General features: G+C 40.5%; 1 protein-coding gene across 6 annotated transcripts in view; it reads left to right on the plus strand.

The window, feature by feature from the left end:
- Positions 1 to 25,641, plus strand: part of ATP11A (ATPase phospholipid transporting 11A) — a 1,534,794-nt gene that overhangs the window by 1,353,966 nt on the left and 155,187 nt on the right. For 4 of the 6 annotated variants that reach the window (XM_044072636.1, XM_044072632.1, XM_044072634.1 and 1 more), the window contains exons 25-26: positions 5,699 to 5,834; positions 12,522 to 12,545. In XM_044072636.1, coding sequence (XP_043928571.1) covers positions 5,699 to 5,834; positions 12,522 to 12,545 — 160 coding nt within the window. The remainder of the gene's footprint in view (positions 1 to 5,698; positions 5,835 to 12,521; positions 12,546 to 25,641) is intronic. The other 2 variants (XM_044072633.1, XM_044072637.1) reach the window with 1 other exon arrangement.

Here is a 25,641-nt window from a genome sequence, read left to right on the forward strand (position 1 = left end):
ACCAGACAAACAACTGCAATTAACAATATACCTCAAACAAATTGCCACAAAAACCCAGTTATCTGCAAGACAAATTCTGTAGGCTTTGGGGTTCATGGCATCCTGCATTCTACTAATTCCATATGTGAGACTGCATATGAGGAAACTTCAATGGTACCAAAAAGGTTTATGGAGTCAACATTGCCACAGCTTGGAAACAATGATCCCTCTCATTCCCTGCCTACAACAGGAGTTTCTTTGGTGGGCAGAGACATGTCACCAAAACAAGGGACTGTCATTCACTCTACCCCCTGCCACCCAAACCCTAACTACAGATGCATCAGACTATGCTTGCGGGGCCCACCTGGCAGGGAGATGCATTCAGGGCAAATGGAGTCCAAACCAAATGCATCTGTATATCAACCAGAAAGAAATGCTAGCTGTTCAGAATGCTCTGACAGTCTTCAAGGACTTACTTCATTCAGGACAACTATTACTACTGATAAAGACGGACAACACCACAGTTATGTGGTACATAAACAAGCAGGGGGGGTACCCATTCCTACCCCACCTGCAGACTAGCCATGGCCTTGTGGAACACAGCCTTGACTTACCAAATCAATCTTCAAGCAAATTCCTGCCAGGAAAGCAAAATACTCTGGCAGACGACCTAAGCAGAAATCTTATGGATCCGCACGAATGGAAACTGGATCCACAAATCTTCAACATGTTAACACAGAAATGGGGAAGCCCAGACATAGATCTATTTGCCTCTCCCCAAAACTATCAGTTAGACAAATTCTGCACGAGAACTCATCACAAAAAAGCATGGAAAGTGGATGCTCTGTCCTTCAGCTGGAAAAACCTATCAGTCTGTGCCTTTCCCCCTCTGCCTCTACTCTCCAAGGTCTTACTAAAAGTCAGACAGGAAAAAACAAAAATGATTTTAATTGCTCCAGACTGGCCTCGCCAACACTGGTATCTGCTTCTAAGGAATATGTCACACCTTCCTCCGTGGTACCCGCCTCAGACACATCACCTACTGTCTCAGCAGAACTATCAAATTCTGCACACTCAGCTCCAAACTCTGAATCTTTTAGCATGGCCAATCAACTAATTATTCAAACCACTTCTCTCAGTAAACCTGTGATGGATGTCATTTTGGAAGCCAGAAGGCCTAGTACTAGAAAATCTTATGCTGATAAATGGAAGAGATTCTGTGCTTGGAACCAAGCACAGGGAATAGACACAGCAAAGCCCAGTATTCCACAGATTTTACAATACTTAACTGAGATGCTTGACAAGGGCCTATCTTTTTCTTCAATAAAAATCCATGCCTCTGCCATCTTGGCTCATTACAACACAGAGCCTCCTTTCTTTTCTCATCCACTGCTAAAACAGTATCTCATTAGGGGCCAAAAATTTAAGGCCTCCCAGGAGAGTGCCAACTCCCGCATGGGACCTCAATTTTGTACTGGAAAAACTCACTTTACCTCCTTTTTTACCAGCAGCTACTGTGGATATAAAATTTCTTTCTTGGAAGACAGCTTTTCTTTTGGCAGTCACTTCAGCTAGAAGGTTTTCAGAACTACTGGCTCTCATGGCAGTGGAGCCTTTCATTATATTTTACCCGGACAGCGTGGCCATCCGGACCAATCTTTCCTTTATGCCTAAGGTGGTATCCAGTGTGGCTCTTAACCAAACCTTTCACCTGCCAACTTTTTTCCCAAATCCACAGAGCAAGGGGGAGCAGATTCTGCATTCATTGGATGTACACAGACAACTAAGATTCTACTTGAACAGGACAAAATCTCTAGGAAAGTTTGAGCAACTACTGGTAGCATTTGCTGCAGGATCAGAGAGGAAGGCTATATCAAAGCTATTTCTAAATGGATAAGCCACTGCATTAGTTTCTGCTATTTGCACCTTGGTAAACCTGTGCCAAAGGGGATCAGGTCCCATTCCACCAGGGCTGCCTCTACTTCAGCAGCTTTTCTCAAAGGGGTCCCTACCAAAGACATTCTTGAAGCTTCTACTTGGAGCTCTGTTCATACGTTCACAAAGCATTACAATTTACCTCTCTTCTCTAAATCCAGGGCAGGCTTTGCCACTGCAGTCTTGCAGGGCCTTATAGCTGCTCCTGTTTAGTTCCATCCTCCCATCCATAGCTTTGGGATTCTACCCAAATGTAATGACTGCAACAGTGAAACATGAAGAACATAGTACAGTTGTGTACACTTACCATAAATGTAGATGTTCAAGTGTATTCACCGTTGCAGTCCGGGTTACCCACCCGCCATCCCCCAATCTGTACATTTTCTTTCCTTCACTATACTCAAAAGCCTTTGTGGTGTATTTGCTTTTAGTTGAAGGTACATTTTATGTTTCTAAGGGGCATTTATATATATTTACTGTTTATTTATATATTTTTGCTCTCCATTTGGGGGGCACCTGACATCTGGGGCAAGAAAAACTGATTAAAATGGCGTTGGCTGCATGTTTTATACCCCTGACGACCTGATGTCATTGAAGCGGAGACAGCAACCGACGCAGGACCCAAGACTTTGTTATTCAGGCCAACTGAGGGCAACTTGCCAGCAGAATACCCAAATGTAATGACTGCAATAGTGAATACACTCGAACATCTACATTTATGGTAAGTGTACACAACTGCACTTTGCACATCTTGTTTCAAGTTGATATATTCTTATGGTTGAAGATTTATATACTGAAGGACATAACGTGGAAAGGTTGTTACACTGCAAACTGTGTAAACATTTCAACATGCTAAAAAAAAGATTGGAAATATGAACCGCAAAGGCTTACTTAAAATGAAGAAGTAATGATCATGTGGGAGCATCCAGTACCAACATCTGAGTTGGTAGAAGTAGGAAAACCAGATACTGTAGTTGAAGCAAATCGACAAAAACAGCATTGATTATCAAAATTGCTGCACCCACTGACAATAATCTTAAGAAATGAAATACATAAGATTCTAAAATATCAAAGTGTGCAAGAAGAAATGAGCAATATTAAATAAGGACACCTAAATAGTCCTGATGTTAGTGAGATCAACTTGGCTAATAAAAAAGAATTTCCAAAATGTTTAAAAATGCTACTAATTTAGGTAGCCCCATATGAACTACAGAAAGATACAACTCTGGGTATATTTCTGTTGCTGAGAAGAGCACCCTTGGCAAACTAATTTTCTGAACTTTATTTCCTGACTTGGAACAGAGGCCCACCCATATCACAGTATTAAAAAAATAAATAGGCATAACCTAAATAAACTTAATTGTTAGATTGCAAGCAAAGTTAACAGAAAGCGTACCAGCACATAGCTACATAATATCCTATTCATGAGTAGTAATGGTTAATTATTATATAGTAAAGACTATTTGCCAAGGTACTGTGTACCATTTTGTCAGTAAAAATTAGATTAAAAGGCCGTTAATAAATGTAAATCTTTTTTGAGCCTGTTTCCAACAAAGCAAGTTTAGGTGCAGCATTTTATCTGTTTATTTAGTTATATATTCAGTTGTAAACTGGGTAACTGCTCTGGTCTGATGTTCTTCTTCAGGTATGATCTAGGCCAATGAAATAAGTAGAAGTCCATCTACAGCACATGCAGTAGAATCAGACACAAACTAATGACATACCGCTTACAATATTTACATTAAATTTAATACAAAACTGTGTAGTTGTAGTAGAAGTATAGCAGTATATCACAATTAGCAGAGTTTGACAGTAAATTTGGGAGAGTAGGTAACAAGTGTTAAGTCAAGTAGCAGAAATGAAAGGCAAGGTGGTATATTTGCTTCTGGTTTAGTTTAAGAGATTAGCTGTAACAGAAGGAAGAAGAAATGAAAACACACAGTCATGATACTGTGTTACCCTTGTTAGGGTTGTAGTAAAGAGAAGTATTTATCAGAGCCTAAACAGTGTCAAGCCATGCTATTGGGGTAGTCATACATGTGATAAAACTCACCTTGGCATGTGATGCTTTGGATTTGCTTGAACTAATTGAAATGCAAGCCACTGAAGCTGGCATCACCATTTTTTTTCTGTATTGAAATCTCTACTGGTTGGTTAAAAGCATAACAGAAGTTAGCAAACATACACTACTTTAGTCACATAAAGACTTGTAAAAGATGTAGGAAACTGTTTTTGCAAGGGGGAACAACCCTTCATCGCACTCCCTTATAGCAGTTCAAAAGCTGTAAAGTCTCATGGAAGACAAAGTGAAACTATTTGCTCTTTTCTGAGGTTTTGCTTTCATAGAATCATATGTGTGTGTGTGTATATACACACACACACACACACATACATATATATATATATATATATATATAGATCGATAGATAGATATAGATATATATATTTATATATATGCACATATACTTACATATATATTTTATATATATATATATATATATATATATGTAAGTATATGTATATACATATACACACATACACACAAACATATATATATATATATATATATATATATATAATATATATATATATATATATATATATATATATATATATATATATATATATATATATATATATATATATATATATACATACACACACAGATATATAAAATGCTGATTATGTTCATGCTTTGTCCCTTTAGTGCTCATATTAAGGTTGTTTAGATAAGGGTAATTTAAGTAATACAATGATCAGCAATGACTTCATTGAAGTGTGCATCCAGTAAATGTCATCGTTTTTCTGACCGGAATTTCAGTATCTTCAAGGAGAGCCATCATTTCTCATTCCTGATTGCAGGCTGAGCTGGTGACTAATTCATTTACAAGAATGATAACCCTTTTATCTGGAATGATGATGCTAATTTTACATAAGAGCAGTGACTTTTTTCAGTGATCTTTCTTTTAAATGTGCTCTTGGTGTTTTAATTCTGTGGCCTTAGCTTGGAGTTGTAGCAGTGTGTTTGCCAAACTACTCTGGATATAATTTGCAGTTGCAGGATGTTTTTTGCGAAAAATGGGCTACGGGATTTCTTGTAAGGGAGATTTCTCTTTATTTCTCATCCTTTCTCCTGGAGGACTTGGTTCTTTATTGGAGTTCTGTGAACCTACTACTAGACGCAACCTGAGTTAAGGAACTCAGCATAATTATCGATCTTTGATGTGGTCTCTTGAGGAAGAGCCATGGGTATCTCACCCATCATTGCCCCTGCTGCTGTTTTAAACTGCTGTCATTATGGATTTGGTCATGTGAACTTGTTAAGCCTTATCCCAGTCCATTACTTTCTGGGGACAAAGTCTTAAGCTGCAGTGGATGGGTGTTTTAGAAACATCTAGAAAAGAACTGTGGGGCTGAAGTTGGCAGCACCCATTATATGGGTGGCTTCAGGCAGGACTGGCAGAAATATATCTGTGGCTAATGACTGCAGCTATGGAAATATTCCATATTTTGGATTAGCTGCAAGGGTTACATTTGATGAGCCATTGCTAAGAATTTCTCACTTGACCTCTGTTTCTTAGGTTAATGTTTAGTGCATGCTAGTTTTTTTATTGAAGAAAAATAAATTAATAAATAAATCACTTTGGTGCATTTAAGATTAATGCAACAAAAGCCACGATGAAGATAAAAATCTAATCCTGCATAATATTCCATTGTGATATCAATTATATTTGTTGGTTTGTTTAACATGTGCAAAGATAACCATATTTGTTCCCCCATGCAGGGACATAGCCAAGAATGCATTACTGCGATGGAGACTATTCATTTACTGGACACTCCTGGGTGCATTTGATGCAGTGGTGTTCTTCTATGGTGCTTATTTCTTGTTTGATAATACAAGTCTGACCAGTAATGGACAGGTAAGTGCATCATTTTAATAGTGTGTCACTTGGCAAGGACCATTTCTACAGTGGTGGGGGAAAATCACCAAAATATGGCACTACTTAGCAGATCCTGTCTAGATTCTGTAAAGAATATGAAGTTAGAGAAATTTTTGTATCAGTCTTCTGTGCATGTAGTTTATTTATCAAAGCTGGAAACTGTTTTCTGGCAGATCTGCTGCTGACTTTATGTGGATGGAGGAATTAACAGGAAGAGAATCTTGCCAAAGAGGTCTATACTGCTGAAGGCAGAACTGTCTACTGGTCACCTCTGAAGTAGCGTATACCTTAGATGTGCTATGTGGCGTTGTAGGTCTGTCACTTACCTGCCACATATAATGTTGCCACTATTGTGCCAAAGTTGATCTTTGCTGGTGTTTTTATACAGCAACTGTCAGTTAACCATTTACTCTTGTTGGTAGTTTAACACGTATTGTTTTTTCTGAAGTGAGTACAGTAGTTGCAACTGAACATATAAGAAGATTGGAAAGGTGATTAAGAATGTAGGTAACTGCAACATTGATTGCTCTTTTTGGTGGACAGTAAGCAACACTATCTGTAGTCATCCATGTTTAGATGGAACAAAAACAAATTACTTTGCTGTAAAATAATCTGATAAATTATGAACCGTTATCAATTCAGCATACTATTATTAAACTGTCTGCTAGCTCTCTCACCCTCACTCAAGGATCTAAAGATTCGCTGCCATAGATAAAAATAAGGAAACATTGTAGTGAAAAGAACAGGTTTAAATTAGATACTGCATATCTTTTGTATTGGTATATATACATTTATTGAAGTTCATAAAGAATTTTGTGTTATTTGATAACCCTTGTTACTATGTTTCAGAAATGAACTAGTGCTAATCACAGTACATGCACTTCAATGGTTTTGAATCCCTCTGCTGATATTGGTGATACAACACTTTGAAGCTAGTTATGAGGCCATGGCTGCTGATAGGATGCTTAAAAATATTCTGAGCTGCTGGAGTTACTGATGTTATGAAACTCATAGCAGAAACATTCTTTATTGTGTAATTTACCTGAGTAAACAGTCTATTTACAGTATCCTGTGGTAGGCTTGTAAAAGCCATGATGACTCTATACATATATTATTATGACAATGGTACTGTGATTTGTACTTCAAAGTATTGCATAGCACAATAGTGTATTCCTCACCTATAAGATTCTCCAGTAACAATGTTTAGCGTTCAAAACAAATTACAAGTATGGAGAGCAAAGTAAATAAATGAATGATTTGCATTAACTAGTACTGGTGTTTTCATATTGATCTCTGCTGCCATGGTCTTAGCTTATATGGGTTATATCCTGCTAAGAATATAAGGGACAGCCAGCTTCCAAAGGTTCAGGGCACCTTCCACAGGCCCAAACTGTTAAGAAGTTTGAGACAAGCTGATTGAAAGACAAAAGTTGGGTGTAAAGCCCTTCAGAACTGTACTGCCACTGAAGAGTACGCTCCGATGAGGCTTTTGAGGTTTGACTGTCAGCTTGTACTTTCCTTTGTTGAGCAGATAAGTTCCCTTTGGGGAAAGATAAAAAAGCCTTCTGTTATCTTATATTTACTGATTTTTTTATTACCTACCTCTTCAGGAAAGTTATTTTAATGCTAGGAGTGCTATGTTTTAATGGACTTTTTTGAGGCTGCAACATATTTTTAAAGGGAGCACTCACTTTTTCTGTCCGTTTTAAAGTAGGGTAAACTAAATTGTGTTTAATGTTCCAGTTTGGGGTTGCTATAGTGTCTGAAAGTGCTTTTTACTGTGTTATTTCTGTCAAAAAGTATATTTTGTGGACTGGTAGTTTTACCAGCATTTCTGCTTGTTTTTCCCTGGCCAGAGGCGTGCACGATTTTTGGACTGATCGTGGAACAAATTGGTGGTCTCGTGGCCGGTCCTTCTTTCAGCCGCAAAAAAGAAAAAAAAATTAAGCAAACAGGCTTTGCCCAACACAGCAGGTTAGCAATTTGCCTAACTCATAGGTGGGTGATTCTGCTTGTAGCCATTTATTGTACCTCAACTACTCGTCTTTTACTCCTTAACCCCCTAGTGTAGCACCTACAGCCAATATGGACAGGGGATAAGCCATATCCTCTGCGGCTGTTGGAATCCCCTCAGTGGCAAGGGAGAGCCACTCTTGCCAGTCCTGGGAGAAAGAACAGGGAAGGTTTCCCTGTTACATCAGAGTGCTGTGCCCATTCCTGGGGAAGCAGTGGCGGCCATTAATGACATAGGTGGCCCCATTTTTCCTGTCAAAAAGAAACCGAAAACCAAACGTATCTACTCCTCCTCAAATTTCTTTGGGAAGAAATTTACTGGAACTGGCTCAGGGTTTAATTCAGGCTATTGATCCTTCTTGTAGTTTGTGGTAAGAGAGGGACGCCTCATTTTTGAAAGAGAATCACGATTCTGAATCTAAACAGGAATATGTAGGGATGGATTTGGGGTTTCTCCTTACATTTCTGATTCAGACTCAGAGAAGAGCTCAGTTCTTGATTTTTCCTATCGGTTATTCTCGTTCCCCGAGGCTGTTGTTAAAATGTCCAGGTGTTTTCTTTGGGGAACACTGAGGTTTCTCAGTCTCTCAGAAAATACTATGAGTTGTTACTGAAGGATTTTCTAGAACCTACACCCATTCCTCCTCTCCTATCTGTTTTAGAAGATAGTCTGTTACTGCCTGCAATTTTCTTCATAGCCAGCTGTTCATAAAAAGACAAATAGTATGTATAAAGTTCCTCAGTCTTTTAAATGTTTATTCGCTATTCCCAAACATGACCCAGCAGCTATAACCTTAGTTGATTCCACTGTGGTAAGTACTTAGTTAATTCCATTCCTACTCTGTATTCAGTTGTAATTATTTTCACCCTTTGTCTGTGCATCTTGCCCTGTTTATATTGTATATATCATGCTTGATATTCACGATTATAATTGTCTATGAACTTATATATTGTATTGTATTGACTATGGAGCTTTTCTCCTGGGGCTTCCACTGAAAACAGGCTCATCTTGGCCCAGTGGACTTCCCCAGTCATCATACTGAAATAAATAAATACTCTTTCTAATAAGGATAAGAAATTTATTGAAAGGTACGGGGAAAATTTGTATACTTCTGCAACTCTGATTTTCAGAATTTTAAATTGTCAGGCTTTTATGTTTGATATGACATATTGTGAAAGTATGAGAAATATTTTATCTACATTTTATTCTTGTGAAGAGAACACTGCTTTAATTAACTTAAGTTTCTTCTATTGTACAGGTCACTACTCATTGTTTGCAGTGTGTATTTATAATTCTTTTGAAACTCCTTCCAGGGCTATGGACACTGGTACTGCTTTAAGGAGATTTGTTTGGCTGCATTCATATTACCTCTCATTTGTAATCATATTGAATGATTTTCAGAACCCATTTTTCTGAAACAGTCTGTTGCCAAAGAGAAAATGGATATTCAGACTTTCTGGAAGAGAATAGGGGCCGGGGTGGGAGGGGGTCACAGGGTCTCTTGAATACTCATTCAGACTTTATGGACTGGCCTTTATTTTGTGAGATTTTAAATTTGCCTTGGATAGACATTTGGTGTTTGGCTCCTCTGCTGCAGAGGTGATCAAAAAGTATGATAAAATGGACAAGCTGATCTAGGGAATCGCTAAGAGTTTTCAGCCCTCCTTTTCAAAATTGTCCAAGGGATTTTCTTCATGCAGTCTTGGGGAAAAAAAACAGAATGAACAATCTCAGACAGAGTTCAGGTAAACAAATGTTTAAGAAAAAGTGGCAAAGGGTTTCCAAAAAAAAGTATCAGCCTCCCAAAACATTCCAAGAGAACTTTCTAAAGTCATTCTTGACTCCCTCACACAAGATGGTCTTCCTGGGATGTCAATTAGACACCTCAGTTCAAAGAGCTTTTCTTCCACAAGATTTGTTTCTAAGGTTTTCCACTCAGACCTTGGTCACTGTGAGGGAACAACTATGATTTTTGGGGCTCATGGCATCTATGAGTCTTGTGATACTCCTGGCAAGACTCCACATGAGAACGATACAGTGGTATCTGAATTCTCCTTGGTTCCAGTATCAGCACCCTTTATCTTTTCAGATCCCTTTTCCTGGGTTTGTTGGAAGAGAAATGTTTTGGTGGAGTCAACAGATATACTTAAATCCAGGTCTCTCCTTCACCATCACAGCTCCAAAGCAGTCAGACATCACAGACGCTTCAGACAATGTTTGGGGAGCAGTTTTGGGGAGGGATAAAAGTGCAGCGGGTATGGGACACTAAGTACATATGCAAGCACATAAATATCAAGAAGATGCTTGCCTTGATCAAGGCACTTGACTCTTTGGACCACCTTTGATCCCAGGACCTCTTCATGTGGTTACAGTCATCTGGTACACAAACAGCTAGGTTTTACCGCCTTTGCAGACTAGCCATATTAGCTTGGTATATAGTTTCACAGCACAGTCTCCCTCTTTAGGCATCCTACATTCCATCAGAGCAAAAGCATGTGGTAGACAAACTGAGCAGTACTAGGAAAGACCTCACAAATTGAAACTGGATTGGGGTTCTTCCAAGATTTGATCTATGTATGGGGAGTTCCAGGAGTATAGACCACTTTGCCTCCTCTCTGGACAGTCAACTGGCAAAGTTCTATTCCAGGATTTATGTACGTCTTTCCACTCTTTTGTCTAGTATCTGTGGTACTTCTGAATATTCAGATGAAATCCTCCAAGATCATTTTGGTGACTCTCTTCTGGCCCAGGCAACCATGGTTCTCTATTCTTTTGGAAATGGCCAGGGGCAATTACCACAAGCTTCCTCACAGTATGGATCTACTGACACAAGAACAAGGATGTTTGATACATCCCAACATCAATAATCTTCAATTGACTGCATAGATGGTAGTGTCTTAATTCCTTTTAGCATCTGTTTTTTGAGGATGTGCAGCAGGTAGTAATGGAGGCAAGAAAGCCTGCTACTAGAAAATCATATTTTAGCCAACGGAAGAAGTTTTCTAGTTGGTGCCCACAGCATAACCAGCACCCATTCAGGGCTAGTTGTTTCTGGTTTCCAGTATTTGTGTGAGTTGCCATACTACAGCCTTTCTTATTCCTCTGTCAAGGTTCATTTATCAGCCATTTCAGCATGTCTTCCCATGGATCCTCCTCTTTCAAGACAGTCTCATGACAGTTGTTCTTGCAAGGGATTTTGCATTAGAGGCCTGTAAGTACACTGGTAACCCCTTCTTACGATCTTTATTTTGTGTTATGGAAGCTAACAGTTGCTCTAGTTGGACCAGCTAATCTGGCTGGCTTGAGGTTCTTAACACTGAAAACAGTTTTACTGATTGCTCTGACTCCTGCAAAAGAGTATCTGATTTGCAAGCTGTTATGGTGAGGCAGCCCAGGGACATTGTTTCTTTGAGAACTAATTCTTCTTTTATGCATAAAGTGGCATCTGCGTTTACTTTAAGCCACACTATCCATCTCCCACTTTTCTTTCCTCAACCTAAAAATGAGGAAGAAAGGATACTTAATGCCTTGGATGTCCTCAGACAACTCTGGTACTATACTGACAGAACTAAATCTTTCAGATCTTTGGATCAGTTGTTCATTTCTTGTGAAACTAAGAAGAATGGGCAATGTGTCAAAACAGACTATTTTCAAATGGTTGTCTAATGCTGTTACCTTTTATTATATTCCCCATGACAAATCTATTCCAGGCAGGGTCAAAGCCAACTCTACTGGTGCCTTGGCTTCATCTATGGCTTTCTGGAAGGTGTTGAATTCTAGAAGTATTCTAGAAGCTGCTGCTCGGTCCTCTTACCTTTACAAAGCATTTTAAGTTTGAGTCCTTCTCTAGGTCTAGATTAAGTTTTGCTAGGCCCATTCTCCAGGGGTTCCTGAATCCTTCTCCTTCCTCCTCCCAAATATAGGTAGCTATGGTAATCTACCAAATAGCTACGACTACTGCAGCAGTGGTCAATATAAAGAACGTAGTACAGTTGTGTACGTTGAACTTACCATAACAGTAGATGTTCAGATGATCACAGCTGTAGTAGCTGCTCCTTCCTCCCTCCATCCCCCTTGTTTTTGGTGTGTTTTTTATGCCAAGGCATGGACATTTATATTTTGTTATTCCTAGCATTGTTCTTTCAGGGCTCAGCCTCCCTTTCTCTGCTGTCTGGAAAGCTGTGAAAGGGGCTCTGTGCCCAAACTTGTCTTTTAGTCAGCTCATCTCGAGCTGTTTCACATTTTGTACGCTTGGAAGGTGCCCTGAAGCTTTGGAAGCTTGCTGAACATTATATCCTTGACAGGATGTAACCCATATAGCTAAGGCTACTGCAGTAGTGATCATTTGAACATCTGTCTTGGTAAGTTCAACTTTCACAATGGTACTTTCTGTTTGCATGTCTATGTGTTTTTGTTGATTTTTACATGTGTTTATTATGGGTTATTTTGACAAATTTCTTCACTGTATATTTTGTTTAAGCACTTAATTTCATTTTAAAGAGCAGCACATTTCTGTTTACTGCTTTGCAGCATGGCTTTTGAGTGCTTTTCTGGATATTATTTTGCACTTTAAATTTTCTGTTCACTGTTACATTTATTATTTTTTTTAATTTGTTTTGCTTTTTGCCTCTTGCTACTCATCCTGTCCTCAGCTATTGACAGCCAACACAAGCATGGTAAGACGACAAACTGAATTGTTATGCATGTCTTTATCATTCTTACACTCTCACTGATCTAACATTGACCACAAAAAAGTATTATACAAGTATTTATGCATTATTATTTTTATTTATTTTGTACAGGAAATAAACTAGGACATCCTTAAGTTGAAGTTCTTTTGAATATTATAAATGTTTATCAGTAAATGTTGCTCATTTTGGTGTTAAGGTCCCCAGAATACATGTAGCAGAAAAACATGGACAGTCCTTGTGCAATATTGCCTTTTAAAAAGGACTACTTTAAAAGAGAGTTATGCACTGAATGTTTTCTTGCTTAAACTTGGAAAAACACACCCTTTTCATTACAAACAAGTATCAAGTAAAGTTGATTGTAGCAATGCCCAACCCTCCTCCCCCCATGGCTTATGCAAGGCTTTTAGCAGTGTGCCTCTTAAACTGCTATGCTGCACTTTCTGTTGTGGGTTTAAGGCCTCTCTCATTTCATTGGATTAGCAGTATTTGTCAAATGGACAGTTTAGTGTTAGAGTTCATTAATTCCTATTCAAGCATAGATTAATGAATATTGAGGTACATTGTTGATCAGTACTGGTGTTCCATGCCTTTCCTAATTTTCTGTACTGGCAGGCCTAGAAAAATCAGATAATTTAATAAACAGTTAATGAGATGAGTCCCAGTACTGTTCAAGCAGAACCTATTTGCAGCCTGATATTTCTTCCTTTGATGTCCAGATTGATCAGAACTCTCTCCAGCTCAATATTTTAAGATCTTTCTTTGGCACTAAGAACTATTTGATCAGATGAGTTAACTTCTTAGGCATTCTTTTCCAAGTTGGAAGGATTACTGACCAAGATTATAGAGTCATGTATTTTAATGAAGTTTTAGACAAATCTTTCACTTTCTCAGGAGACATAAATGAAGTTGTTAAAAAGCCATAAGAAAAAATTACATACACTGTAGCGTGTAAAGAATGTCTACATGCCTGACAGGCTCATGTAGATAGGGCCACTGTTATGTCAGGATCAGGTTATGGCTGGGTAGTTTTTTCACCTCAACTGCAGGGTGACTTCGGTTTGCCAATTGCATACAACATGGCAACCAGACTTGCTTCAGGGTCTCCAAGAAGCATTCACTGTTCATAGTTGAGTGGCTTTCCTTACTAAATCATTTAACCTTTTTCTAGTGTTTTTCCTCATCTGTTGCACCTCACCTCCCCTCTTTCTGTCTATCAGGTGTGTGCACTTGGTATATACCTGTCCACTACTTTAGATTCTCAGAATAGATATCCTTCCTTATCACTGTTGCAGTATATTTTGTACTTGGGATAGCATGCCTAGGGCAGACTAACATATGGCCAGCATATCATAGTCTTCATACCTTTCCATCTTCAGGAAGCCAGATGTATGTCCTATGTGTAAGTCCTAAGGTAAATATATGACATACAAATACATATGTAATATACAAATACCTATTCCACAGAACTTCTTTGCTGCCAGACTTGATGCTATTTCTGAATTCGGTCTGCAATCCATTCACCGAGCTGTTTTTTCTACCATGACTAATACAGGTAAGTGCACCTTTGGCGTCCCTTCCTCCTTTTAGTTTGTGTTCATGTCATCCAGGAAGGGGAAATTGAGTGCAGATTCCCAGTAAAAACAGATTCAAGACACGCATTTCTTGTTTGGGTGCTGTATGTGACCATACTCAGATATTTGTCAGGTTTTTATCCCTAAGACGCTCTGCAGTTGCATGCCTTCCCTTTCTATCTGTCTGGAAAACCAACATCTGAAATTACTGACCCAGGGTACTGTGGAAGAATCCACCCTCCCTGAAGTTCAGTGCTCGTGCTGAATCTGCTGCTGTACATCCTGCACTGGACATCTCTGTCTCTCAGTTTGGATGAAGAACCAGCAGACTGACCGGTGATTAAGCCAGTTTATTCCATCATGACCCGTTGAAGACTGACATGGAAGTGCCTTCACGTATGTCCACTGAGGCTGTGCATACCATCTGGTACAGACTTTGAGGGGGAGCCATGGCTTATTATATCTAAAAGACCTAGGGAGATTCCTCAAATTTTGGTAAGGGAAAAGGTGCCTGGTACCCTTATTAAATCCATACGGGCAGTGACCCTCCTAGATTTGTCAAGGTAGATGTTCCTGTCAAACAGAAACAGAAAACATATGGCTACTGTAGCTAAGGATCCTCACAAAGAGTGGCAGAACTTAAATCAAGGGCTGTTTAATGCACTTATGGCTCTGAAACAACCCACAGGGCTTGTCTGTCCCTGTGGCTGTTGCTCCTTGGTCATCTACCCCATCTAAAAGAACAAGGATTCTGCTTCTTCTAATGAGGAATTGGACTCTGGTGAAGAAGCCTTAGCCTGTTCCTCTCATATGCACTCTCCTTTAGCATTAGGGTCTGTTAAAGAGAATTCTTTGGCCCCTGATGCTCCATTTGAGGAATTATCCTTTGGGGATACAATGGTTCGCATGATGGAATACTTTAAATGGGATTGTTCACAAGTATCAGATGATCAAAAGACATATTGTGAACATTTGCAAATGGACTTGCCCAGCCCATCTACATTCCATTCGGTCATGGCAACCTTGTTGGACACTTTTACAGCAACTTCTCAGGCTCCTGATTCTCAAACTCCAGCCCCTAAGAAGCCAGGCAGATTTTATAAAGTACCCAAGGATCATACATATTTGTATAAAAGCCCATCATCTGATTCTGCTGTGGTTTCATTATCCACAGATAAGTTACCTAAACAGCTTCCCTTTTCCAAGCTTCTGCCTTCTGACAAGGACAGCCATGTTGATCACCAGAAAGCTCAATAACTGCTTTATAGGTGACCGCTTGGAATCTTTGCTTATATTCAAGTAGGAGCAGAGTGTATTGATTCCTGACTATTTCTGGTTTGAGAGTGAGTGTCTGTGCTTAACGTATCTGATTGGTCTGGTTGCTATTCGAGACATCTACCAGGAAAAAGGCTACATGCCTGCAGATCCTTGCCTCATCTGGGACAAGACTGTGGATCATCAAACAGACCGTGGCATGCTTCTCTTCTTGAGACTGGTGCTAACATTTTGCTTCTGGTGAGAGAAGAAACAAAGGAGTATTGTATCCCGACAGAGTGAAGCTGTGCTGAGACAAGCATTAGTAGTAGCCATTCATGCTATTCCCCTCGTTTCATCATACTTGACAAGCTAATTCTTTATTTTTCAGTAAGTACTGCTTGATTTCTTTCTAACTTCAGAATATCTGCCTAAATACTTCATCCTTAAATTTTCAGGGTCAGCGTATTAGTTTCCCCTCAAGTGGTTGGCAGTGCTCTGTACAGACTCAGACACCTTGAGTGACATTTTTCCTGTAAAAGGTATATATAAGGAAACAGCTGCAGTACTTAGTAATAATGACCATCCCTCATGGCATGTCTAAAGTTCAGTTCCCTGTGCTTTCTCCTATTAACCTGGTGAACTTGGGCATTCTGAGGCAGTGTAGCATCTGCCTCATGTACACAGACAACCCTCTCCTGTTACCTCCCAACATTCAAACTTGTAAGAGGTGCACTTATATATCCAAATTGGAAGCCCATGCACTCTCAAGCCAAGACTGGAATAGCTGGTCAGGAGGAGAAGGTCAACACCTGCACTGCACCACATGCAGCACATAGCCCTCCAGAACACCCACCATCACAGCTCTCACATAAAAGCACAAACCACACACCCACCTTCGCGGAGGCTCTCAATAGAAATCTACCCAAACAGCAGAGACCTCCAAGGCAGAAATGCACTTGACCACCACAACACAGCACAAACCACAAGACACATAGCTCACCTACACAGTGTACCTCTCAACCTATGTCCATAAGGCAAAACAGCTTGCCCAGTACACTAATCATAGGTGACTCTATAGTGAGGCACACTGATGTCCCACTCACTAGGTTGCATAAGGAGAAGGAAACATTCACATAAAACATGCACTCAGGTCACTCCACAACAAGTATGACTCTGTCACTGCCCATGTGGGTGTGAATGACCTGAGATGCACCTTCCTGGACTACATGAAAAGAGACATGGAGGAGCTCTCGGATTATGTGGCTCAGGCAGGTATGACCCTAACCGTGAGTAGCACCCTACCATTGCCCAGAATGATACTACAGTACAAGCAGAAAATGATTGACTTCAATAGTGGCCAAGTTTCTGGTGTCATACTAAGGGTGTCCAGTATCTGTCTGCTTGGGATGACATGATTGACAGACCTCGATGCTTTCCCAGAGATGGCCTGCATCTGTCACCCCTGGGTTTCTGGATACTGCCTAAGGCTCTTCCACTCCTATAGTGCCTTTTTTAGGTGATGTTCCAAAGACCAAATTACTACCATAACAGCATCTGTAAATAAATGCAATCTGATATATGCTGCTCAATGCTAGAAGTCTAAATCTCAAGATGCATTTGCTCGAAGCACTCCTCAAAATGGAGAACATTGGCATTTATACTGTAATGAAGACCTAGTTTAAAGCAGCAGAAAGCACCCCTGAGCTACCAGGATATAACTCATTCCATACCTTTCGGCCGCAAAACATGGTCTTAAGCTCCAAAGGCAGTGGTGTCTCCATATTCGTAAAGGATATGCACACCTCCAGACTAGTAGCCCTGCATAACGCATCTGAGATACTTCAGGTACAACTAACATTGGGTAAGACAGCGATTCAGGTGTTAGCTTGCTATAGGTCCCCAACCATGTCCCAAGATTCCCACTCCATGTTCCTAAGCACCCTGGAAACTATTAGGGTCTAACCCAACACTCTCATACTAGGTGGCTTCAACTACCCCTCTATCAACTGGGAAAACTACTCCTGCACCAATACACTGGCCCAACGCTTCCTGGAATTCATTAATTCCAATGCCCTGGACCAGCTCATTCTTATCCCCACTAGAGGAAGCAACATCCTTGACCTGTTTATTACTAACATGCGCAACCATTGCTCTACACCAATAGTCAGTTCCTCCCTGGTTAGATCTGACCACAAACTAATCACCGTGGAAATCCACATCTTACCCACACCCCCCGCAAAGGTAACCACCATGAAAAACTTCTCCAAAGTTGACTTTGGGCTCCTAAAAACAGAGGTGGCTAAACTTCACGGCACCCATGTCAGTGGAAAATAGATACATTACTACAAAATCGTACACTAATGCACTGTATGAACACGTACCTAAATGCATGGAACAAGCCATACCCAACAGAACCAAGATGCTCTCCTCTAAAAAACGGAGCCACTCTGGTAGTTCCCTGCCATTAATAAACTTTACAACAGAAGGAAGAAACTGTTGCAGAAAAAGATGAAGTCCAAAGACTGGCAAAACTCCCTTATTAGCCTCAACAAAAAGTTGAGATCCCTCATCAAAACCTCTAAAACCAGCTAGGCAGAATTGCGACAGACACTAAAAACATCTACAAAGCCTTCTATAGTTATATCAAGAATCTCCATGACAATACCCAGGTTTGCTCTGAGTTACTGCATAGTGGTACCTCCTATACTGAGACAACAGATATTGCCAATATATTGGCCAACAGATTCACTGCCAACTTTACCCCTCTCTCCCCCCCTAAAGGACCAATAACAATACCAGATGAATGCTAGGCACCCAGCATTACTGCAGCACAAGTTAAAGCTGCATTTTCCAAGGCCAAGAATACAGCTTCCATGGTGCCCAACAATATCCATGGATGTGTTCTACATGAACTACAAGGTGAACTGGCACCACATCTGTGTGCCCTGTTCAATCACAGCCTCACCTCAGGCTTTGTCCCTGCTGAATGGTGCACTGCTATAGTCATCCTTCTCCATAAAGGGGGAGCGACTACAGACCCTGGGAATTATTGCCCCATTTGCCTGATGAGTTTGATATGTAACTCTATAGAGCGCATCATCTTTGACCTAATTAACAAGGATATAGGGAATCTCTGAACTCTAGATCCCACGCAATTTGGTTTTGTGAAAGGTAGCTCATGCCTGCTCAACCTGGTTGACTTCTTTGAGTCAGTCACCAGAGCTTTGGATGAGGGCAAGGCAGTTCATAGAGCCTGCCTTGATCTGGCCAAGGCCTTTGATACCATTCCCCACTCAGGAATTAATGATAAACTCACCAAACTAGGCATCAACCCCTGTATCACTAGGTGGGTTGCAAATTGGCTCACAGATAGAACCCACAGTGTGAAAGTAGCAGACTCCAAGTCAAACTTCCGACCAGTCACGAGTGGAGTCCCACAGGGATTGGTCTTGGGTCCTGTCCTGTTTGGCATCTACTTCTCAGAAGTCCAGACCAACATGGAGGGACTCTAGCTGGCCAAGTTTGCAGATGACTGCAAGCTGGTAGCCATTATTAACCCCCCCAAGTGATGTAGACATCCTACAGAAGGGCCTCAAGGAGACCAATGACTGGTGTTTAAACCATGGCCTTAAGCGTAATGCCAAAAAATGCATCATCATCTCCGTTGAGAAAAACTCAATTCCCACTAATTACCACATCATTGGGAGCCCACTGAACACTGAAGATGTTATAAGAGATCTGGGGACACAGGTTGACAGCAATCTCTCCTTCGACCACCACGTTGCCACTGTGGTCAGAAAATCCTGCTAAGTGGCACATCTCATTACCAAGGGTTTTGCATCCAGGAAGAAAGAGGTCATCATCTCTCTCTCTACTCTTCCTTCATTAAGCCAGTCATTGAGTATAATGCCCCATTTGGCATGTAACTCAGTAGACACATGCAATAGCTGGAAAGGCCACAAAGGTACCTCACAAAGAGGATCCTAGACCCTAACCACATGTCCTACATGGACAGCCTCAGAAAACTCCAAATATTCTTTGTCTCATATCATCTACTAAAAGGCGATCTCCGCTTGACTTACAAAGCCATGTCTGACTCAGCTCTGTTAGAAATGCTATATCTAAACAAATCCCAATCCCTCCACACCACATGCTCCAGGGACCTCAACCTTATTACCACAATCAACAGAACATGCTGTAGGGACAGGTTCATAACCCAGACACCACCCATTCTCTGGAATAGACTTCCCATACATGTCAAGCAGAGCACCTCACTGGCCCTCTTCAAGAGAAATCTTGATGACTGGATGGGAAATAGAAAGTTCAGCCTGGGGATCACTCCAATGGCACTACTTGATAGAGGCACTGGCAACGAACGTCTGGCAACACGATGCCAGGGCACTTCTGTAGGCTGGGCTAGGCTTGTAAAGGCTACAGGGACATTAGCCTAGTTACACACCTATGAACCTATGCTATGGAGAGGTATGGGAATATGTCAGCTACCTTGGCTTTGTCCTGGCTTTTCTATCTCAGCCAGGGGTAGGGTTTGTTTGACTTGCCTGATTCAGACAGCAAGACCTCTGATTTCTCTTTACTGAGCTTCACCTCTCAGGTAGTCTGTCATTCCATTAAATTCACCAATGATGCAACTGATGCCTCCTCTAGGGCAGCTGCATCTGATTCTATCATGAGAACATACTCATGTTTGTGCTTGCAGGCTTTACCTGATGACATTTAGGCCAAACATGTAGATTCCGCCTTAGATAACCAGAATCATTTTGGCATTGCTGCTGCAGAATTGTATACAACTTTTTAGGATAAGGGCAAGGTTATGCAGGATCTCCAAAAAATGTTGTTCTCTTGTACCTAAGTTGCAGAAGAACTTTCCTTCAAAACCTCCTTTTGTCCATAGATAGCCTAAACAAACTGCTAGAGGTAAAGGGGTTTCTAAGCAGATTTTCCTGGATAAACCTGCTCAGAGTTTGATGGGCCAAAACCCTTCTTTTCCTGATAAATCTGCTTCTATCTGACATGCAGCCTCCTCTATCCCTCGGCTACATTCCTCTGTCACTCATGCTTTGCCCCCCTTTTCTTCCCTGATTGCCAACAGATAACTGCAGACACCTGATTTCTTTCCATCGTCTAACATGGTTATTTCATGGCTTGGAAGGCCCTTCCCCCATTTTTCTGGTCTTACTCAGGCTCATCCTTGCCAGCTTCCTCATTTTCTTCCTATTCCTATAGGATCTGGTTGAACAGGGAACCACAGACTTATTCCCTTGTCTCAGCAGGGAAAAGGTGTTTATTCCAGAATGTTTGTTTTCCAGGAAAGAGAAGTTGTGGAGGCCCATTCTAGGCCTGTCATGTCAATGCCTTTCTCAAGGTTCTTTCCTTCAGGATGTTGTCTCTTTAGGCTCTTTTTCCCTGTTTTGCTTCTGCATGCTTTTCTGCTCTCCCAAGATTTGAAGGACACTTACCTTCATATCCTTGTTCATCCTTTTCTTCAGAAAATATTTGTATTTCTCTGATTCTTCCTCTCAGTGTCAGTTTTCTGCTTTGCCTTTTTTTTTCCACAGCGCCAAGGATAAGTACTTACCAAATATCTGGCCCCAGTGATACCTTTTTGCAGACTTCAGGGAATCAAAATATTCCCTTATCTTAATGACCTTTCTGATTCAAGTGCTCTCTCAGCTACACCTGCTTCAGAATCTGCACCTGACTGTGCTGCTGCTGTGAAGTATGGAATTCACTATCAGTCTCAAAATGTCACTGTTGAGTCCCTCTCAAAGTCAAGTGTTTTTGGGTTGCAGGATTCATACCATCCCCGTTTTGACTTCTCCTCTTCCTCCCAAGGTCCTTGCTTTGACAACTTATTTTCAGTCTCTTCTTCCTGTTCAGAAATTTATCTGAGCCTTTGGGTTCGTGGCGTACACCATTCCCATGGTTCCTTTTACCAAACTCCAGACGAGGAAATTTCAGTGATATCTCAAGGTTGTTTAGCTCCAACAGTCCCATCCTATGGAGTTTCCAGTCCATCTTTTACCCTATCTCAAACTCAAACTCTGCTGGCAGATGCAACAGATCTCCTTAAATCCCAGTCTGTCTTTACAGGTTCCTCTTCCTATCGAAGAGCTGTGTGTAGATCCTTCCAGTCATGGCTGTAGAGCTTCTTACACCAGTCTGAAAGTTCAGGGTCTCTGGTTCTATCATCAGATGTCAGACCACATTAATAAAAAGAGATGAGGGCTCTCATCCTAGCTTTTCAGGACTTTCAGTCCCTTTGGGTTCCAGGTCCCCTTAGGGGATTTACATATAATACCACAGTCATGTGTCACATCAACAATCAGAGGGGCACCCGTCTTCTTTGCAGTGTGGCCCTTCAAGTTTAGGATTCTGCCATCTACCATCACCTGATTCTTCAGGCTGTTTATATCCCTTCAGAGCACAGTCTAGTGACAGACAGTCTGATCAGGCCCAGGACACACCCTCACAAATGGCTAATTCACAGGGAGTTGATTCTGGACATTGTCCATTAGTGTGGTACTCCTCAGGTAGATCTTTTTGCCTCCCCTCTGAACAACTTCCTTGGTTCTGCTACAGTGTTCCACTTGCTTAGAAAGTGGACTATGCCTTTCTTTTGGAAGGAGATGTTCATGTATGCCTATCCTCCATTCCTCTATTCCCCAGGGTCTTGCACAAGATCATGTGGGGGTACACAAAATCTTGTTGGTGATTCCCATGTGCCAAGGCAGCACTGGTTCTCCCTTCTCTTTCACCTGGCCAGGGGTAATGATCACAATTTATCTCACAGGATGGATCTACTCACATAAACAAGGGGTATCCAATTTGCTCTCACTTGTCCACACTATAGGCTGACACTTTGGTTGATAAGGTTATAATTCTCTTTAGGCACCATATGTCTGAGGACGTACATTGGGTTTTGCAGGAGGCAAGAAAACCCAAAATTAGAAAAATCCTATGTGGCTAAATGGAAGAAATTTTCTATTTGGTGTCTCAAACATGACCAGGATCCCTTTTCTATGGGGTTGCCAACAGTCCTTTCTTATTTGTGTGATTTAATCAATACTGATTTGACAAATTGTTTTGTTAAAGCTCATTTGTCATCTATTATGCCTGTTTACTTTTAAATCCTCTTTTGGTTTTTAGTTTTTAAGTGAGTCAATTCCTAAAAGGTGTCCTTTATGTAAAGACCCCAAGAAAACCTAATGCTCCTTCTTGGGACCTTAATTTTGTTCCTGGAAAACTGACTCGGTCCCCTTTTGAACCTGTCGTTCCTTCTTCTTCCCTGCAACATTGTATTTGTAAGACTGAATTGTTGGTGGCTCTTACTTATGCCAAAGAATTTTTGAACTTCTATCCCTCATGGACATTTCCTCCTCTTTTTACTTTTTTTTTTCCAGAAGAATGGGATTTCTGTTTGCACTAATCTTTTTATGCCCAAGATGATTAATGATCTGTACTTAAATCCATCTGTTCATCTTCCTTCCTTTTATTCTTCTACACAATCTGTTATTACTATATACACCTTGGATCTACATAGATAGCTCAGATATTACTTGGATAAGACAAAATGTATCAGAAAATCTGAGCAACGTTTTGTTTCATTTCTTGCCAGGAAATTGGGTATGGCAGTGTCTAAACAAACCATCTCTTCCTGGATCTCTTAAGGCCATTTATTTCTGTTATTCTTTTCATGGCAGCCAGCGTTCTTCTTGTGTTCATTCTCATTCTACCAGGACAGTTGCCTCTTCTGGTGTTTTCTTTAATGGATTGAATACCAAATCCATCCTGGAAGCTGCTACTTGGTCTTCTTTTCCCACTTTTACCAAACATTTTATGTTGGATGTCATTTCCAGGGCCAGGACTATCCTTCATGGATATGAGGATGATTATTCAGTAACCATTTGAAATGTCTGGACCCACTAGAGTGAGTCCTGAAAAGCAGAGATAGAATGACCAAAAGAACAGATTTACATATACTAAGTTTGAGAAGCCATTTCTTGGAATATTCCCTTTACTCCTTGGTATGGTGATCCCAGAGTTGGTATATATAAGTCGGGGGGATTGCCACCCACATTGGGGGGTGCGGGGGGACTTGCTCCCCCCTACAAAAATAACGTTTTTCTGTACTTCAGCATTTCGAGTGCCAGCATTTCAGTAGGCAACCTGGTTATTCTCTGCTTTCTTCCTCCCATACATTTCAGCAGCTTTGTATTTTCCCAAGCATAAAGAATACTGCAACATAGATCAAGGAAGACATAGTGCAGTTGTGCTAGATCTTACGATGACAGTAGGTGTCCCTCACTGTTGCATTATTTGGTCCCTTCCTCCTGTTCCTTATTTTATTTTTCTGTTCCCCTTTTAATGGCAGAGGGGTTTCCTCTTGCATCCTTATCACCTTTCCTGAAATGGCCATGGTGTTATTTTTTTCTGGGATTGCACTAATTCTCCTGCAGTTCTTGGGTTCTGAGGATTAGGCATCCCTACTTCACAGGTATACCTTATGCCTGTCATGTAGGGCGTATGTGTGAGTTACAATGCAAGGAAAGTGTAAAAGCTTTGGTATGCTGGGTAAACTTTTGGCTGGCTATCCTTGGCAGGATATCTCAAGTATAAAAAGTACTACAATAGTGAGAAGTAGGACATCTACTGGTATGGTACTTTCTTGCTCCAAGTTCCCTTTTCTGCAGTTAAAATCCAGTAAAAGACAAATTTCTACGTAATTACCAGTTTTATAATATTGTTCTTCCTCATTATTCTGTGGTTCTAACTTGTCCCTTAGGCCTAAATAGGAATTAAAATAATTTCTACATAATGTAGATAATTGGGAATGCTGTAGAAAATCCACCTGTGCCACATGTCTCTTTTTTTTGATTCTCACCCCACCATGTTCATAAACAAAGTTCCTATCAAGTGGGTTTGCAAGAACTGATATGTCTGAATTTTAAAAGTTTCATAAGACAGAATTGCACTTGTGTAAGAGCAGTCTCATATAAAGCCAGATGTGGTGTATTATTGAAGAAGACTGCACCTGTACTGAGTAGGAATACCCACTTAGTATGTGCAGTGTGGTAATATCACTTTGAATTACCATGACATTTGATAAAGTATATATTACTTATATGTTATTTATTTATTTTTTTAAATAAGGAGGAGTGCACCAGAAGTTCATAGGTAGTTACTAGGCATATAGTCCAGGAGACCATTTGCCACAAAGAACTGCCTTGTTAAGAGACTTGCTCAATGTCACACAAGCAGGCAAATGATGAAGGCGGGGGAATCCAACCCTGTACCACAGAAAGTAGCTTGTTAGCAACTCATCAAAACCTGTACCACAGGAAAAAGCTTGTTAACAACTCATACTAACTGTATAACTACTAACTGTACTAACTGCCAGTCCAAATACCTGGTGAGGGACAAGAATCCACAATTCATTGATTTTCCAGCACCAAAGGCAAGCATTTTACTTGTTGAGTCACTGACATAGTTGATACAAGGAGTACTGACTCTAAAATGTAGTATATTATAAAAAAAACTACTGCAGTTTGAATAATGTGTTGTTTACTGCAGGCTACAACACCCACGGGTGCATGTGGCTATGTTACAGCAGACATAGACCTGTGCCCATAGCTGATGTCAGAAGCACTGTATATATTTTTATTTTATTTATTTGTGTGTATTATTTATTTTCATTTGAAAATGTTATGAATGCCATAGACATTTGTCATGAGACTCTGAGATGGCTGTTCTGTTCTTCATTCCTGACACAGAGGATTTATAAAGGTTTCACTTTTGTTAGCCAAGACAGCAGAGCAAGTGACATTTGCATATTATTTAAAGGAATTGATCTTTCGATGCGAAAATGCCTATTGGCTGGAGCTTTGTTGCACACTGTATTGGGGGCACATATTTAATGAGCTTGGAATACAGCATGTACGTATTTCAAAACTGGTTATTTACTTTGAACAGTGTTTATAAGCTGCTATTGCATAACAAAGTTCTGTTAAACTCAGGATTAGTGTACATGGTTTATCGAAAACATTTTTATTTCTGTCCTGGAAGTCTGCAGTAAGACTGCCATAATGTTTGGGCTGTCATCTGTAGCATTCTCCACAGTTCAGAGTTTTGTGAAGTGCAGAGGATGGTGTGATGCCTTATTTGGATACCGTCTGCTTATCTGCATTCTTGCAGGTGGTCATTAGTGTATATCAGTACGCTAGAATATTTGGCCA

Source organism: Protopterus annectens, chromosome 5.part0 (assembly GCF_019279795.1).
Source record: "Protopterus annectens isolate FY-2018-M chromosome 5.part0, PAN1.0, whole genome shotgun sequence".
NCBI classification, from domain to species: domain Eukaryota; kingdom Metazoa; phylum Chordata; order Ceratodontiformes; family Protopteridae; genus Protopterus; species Protopterus annectens.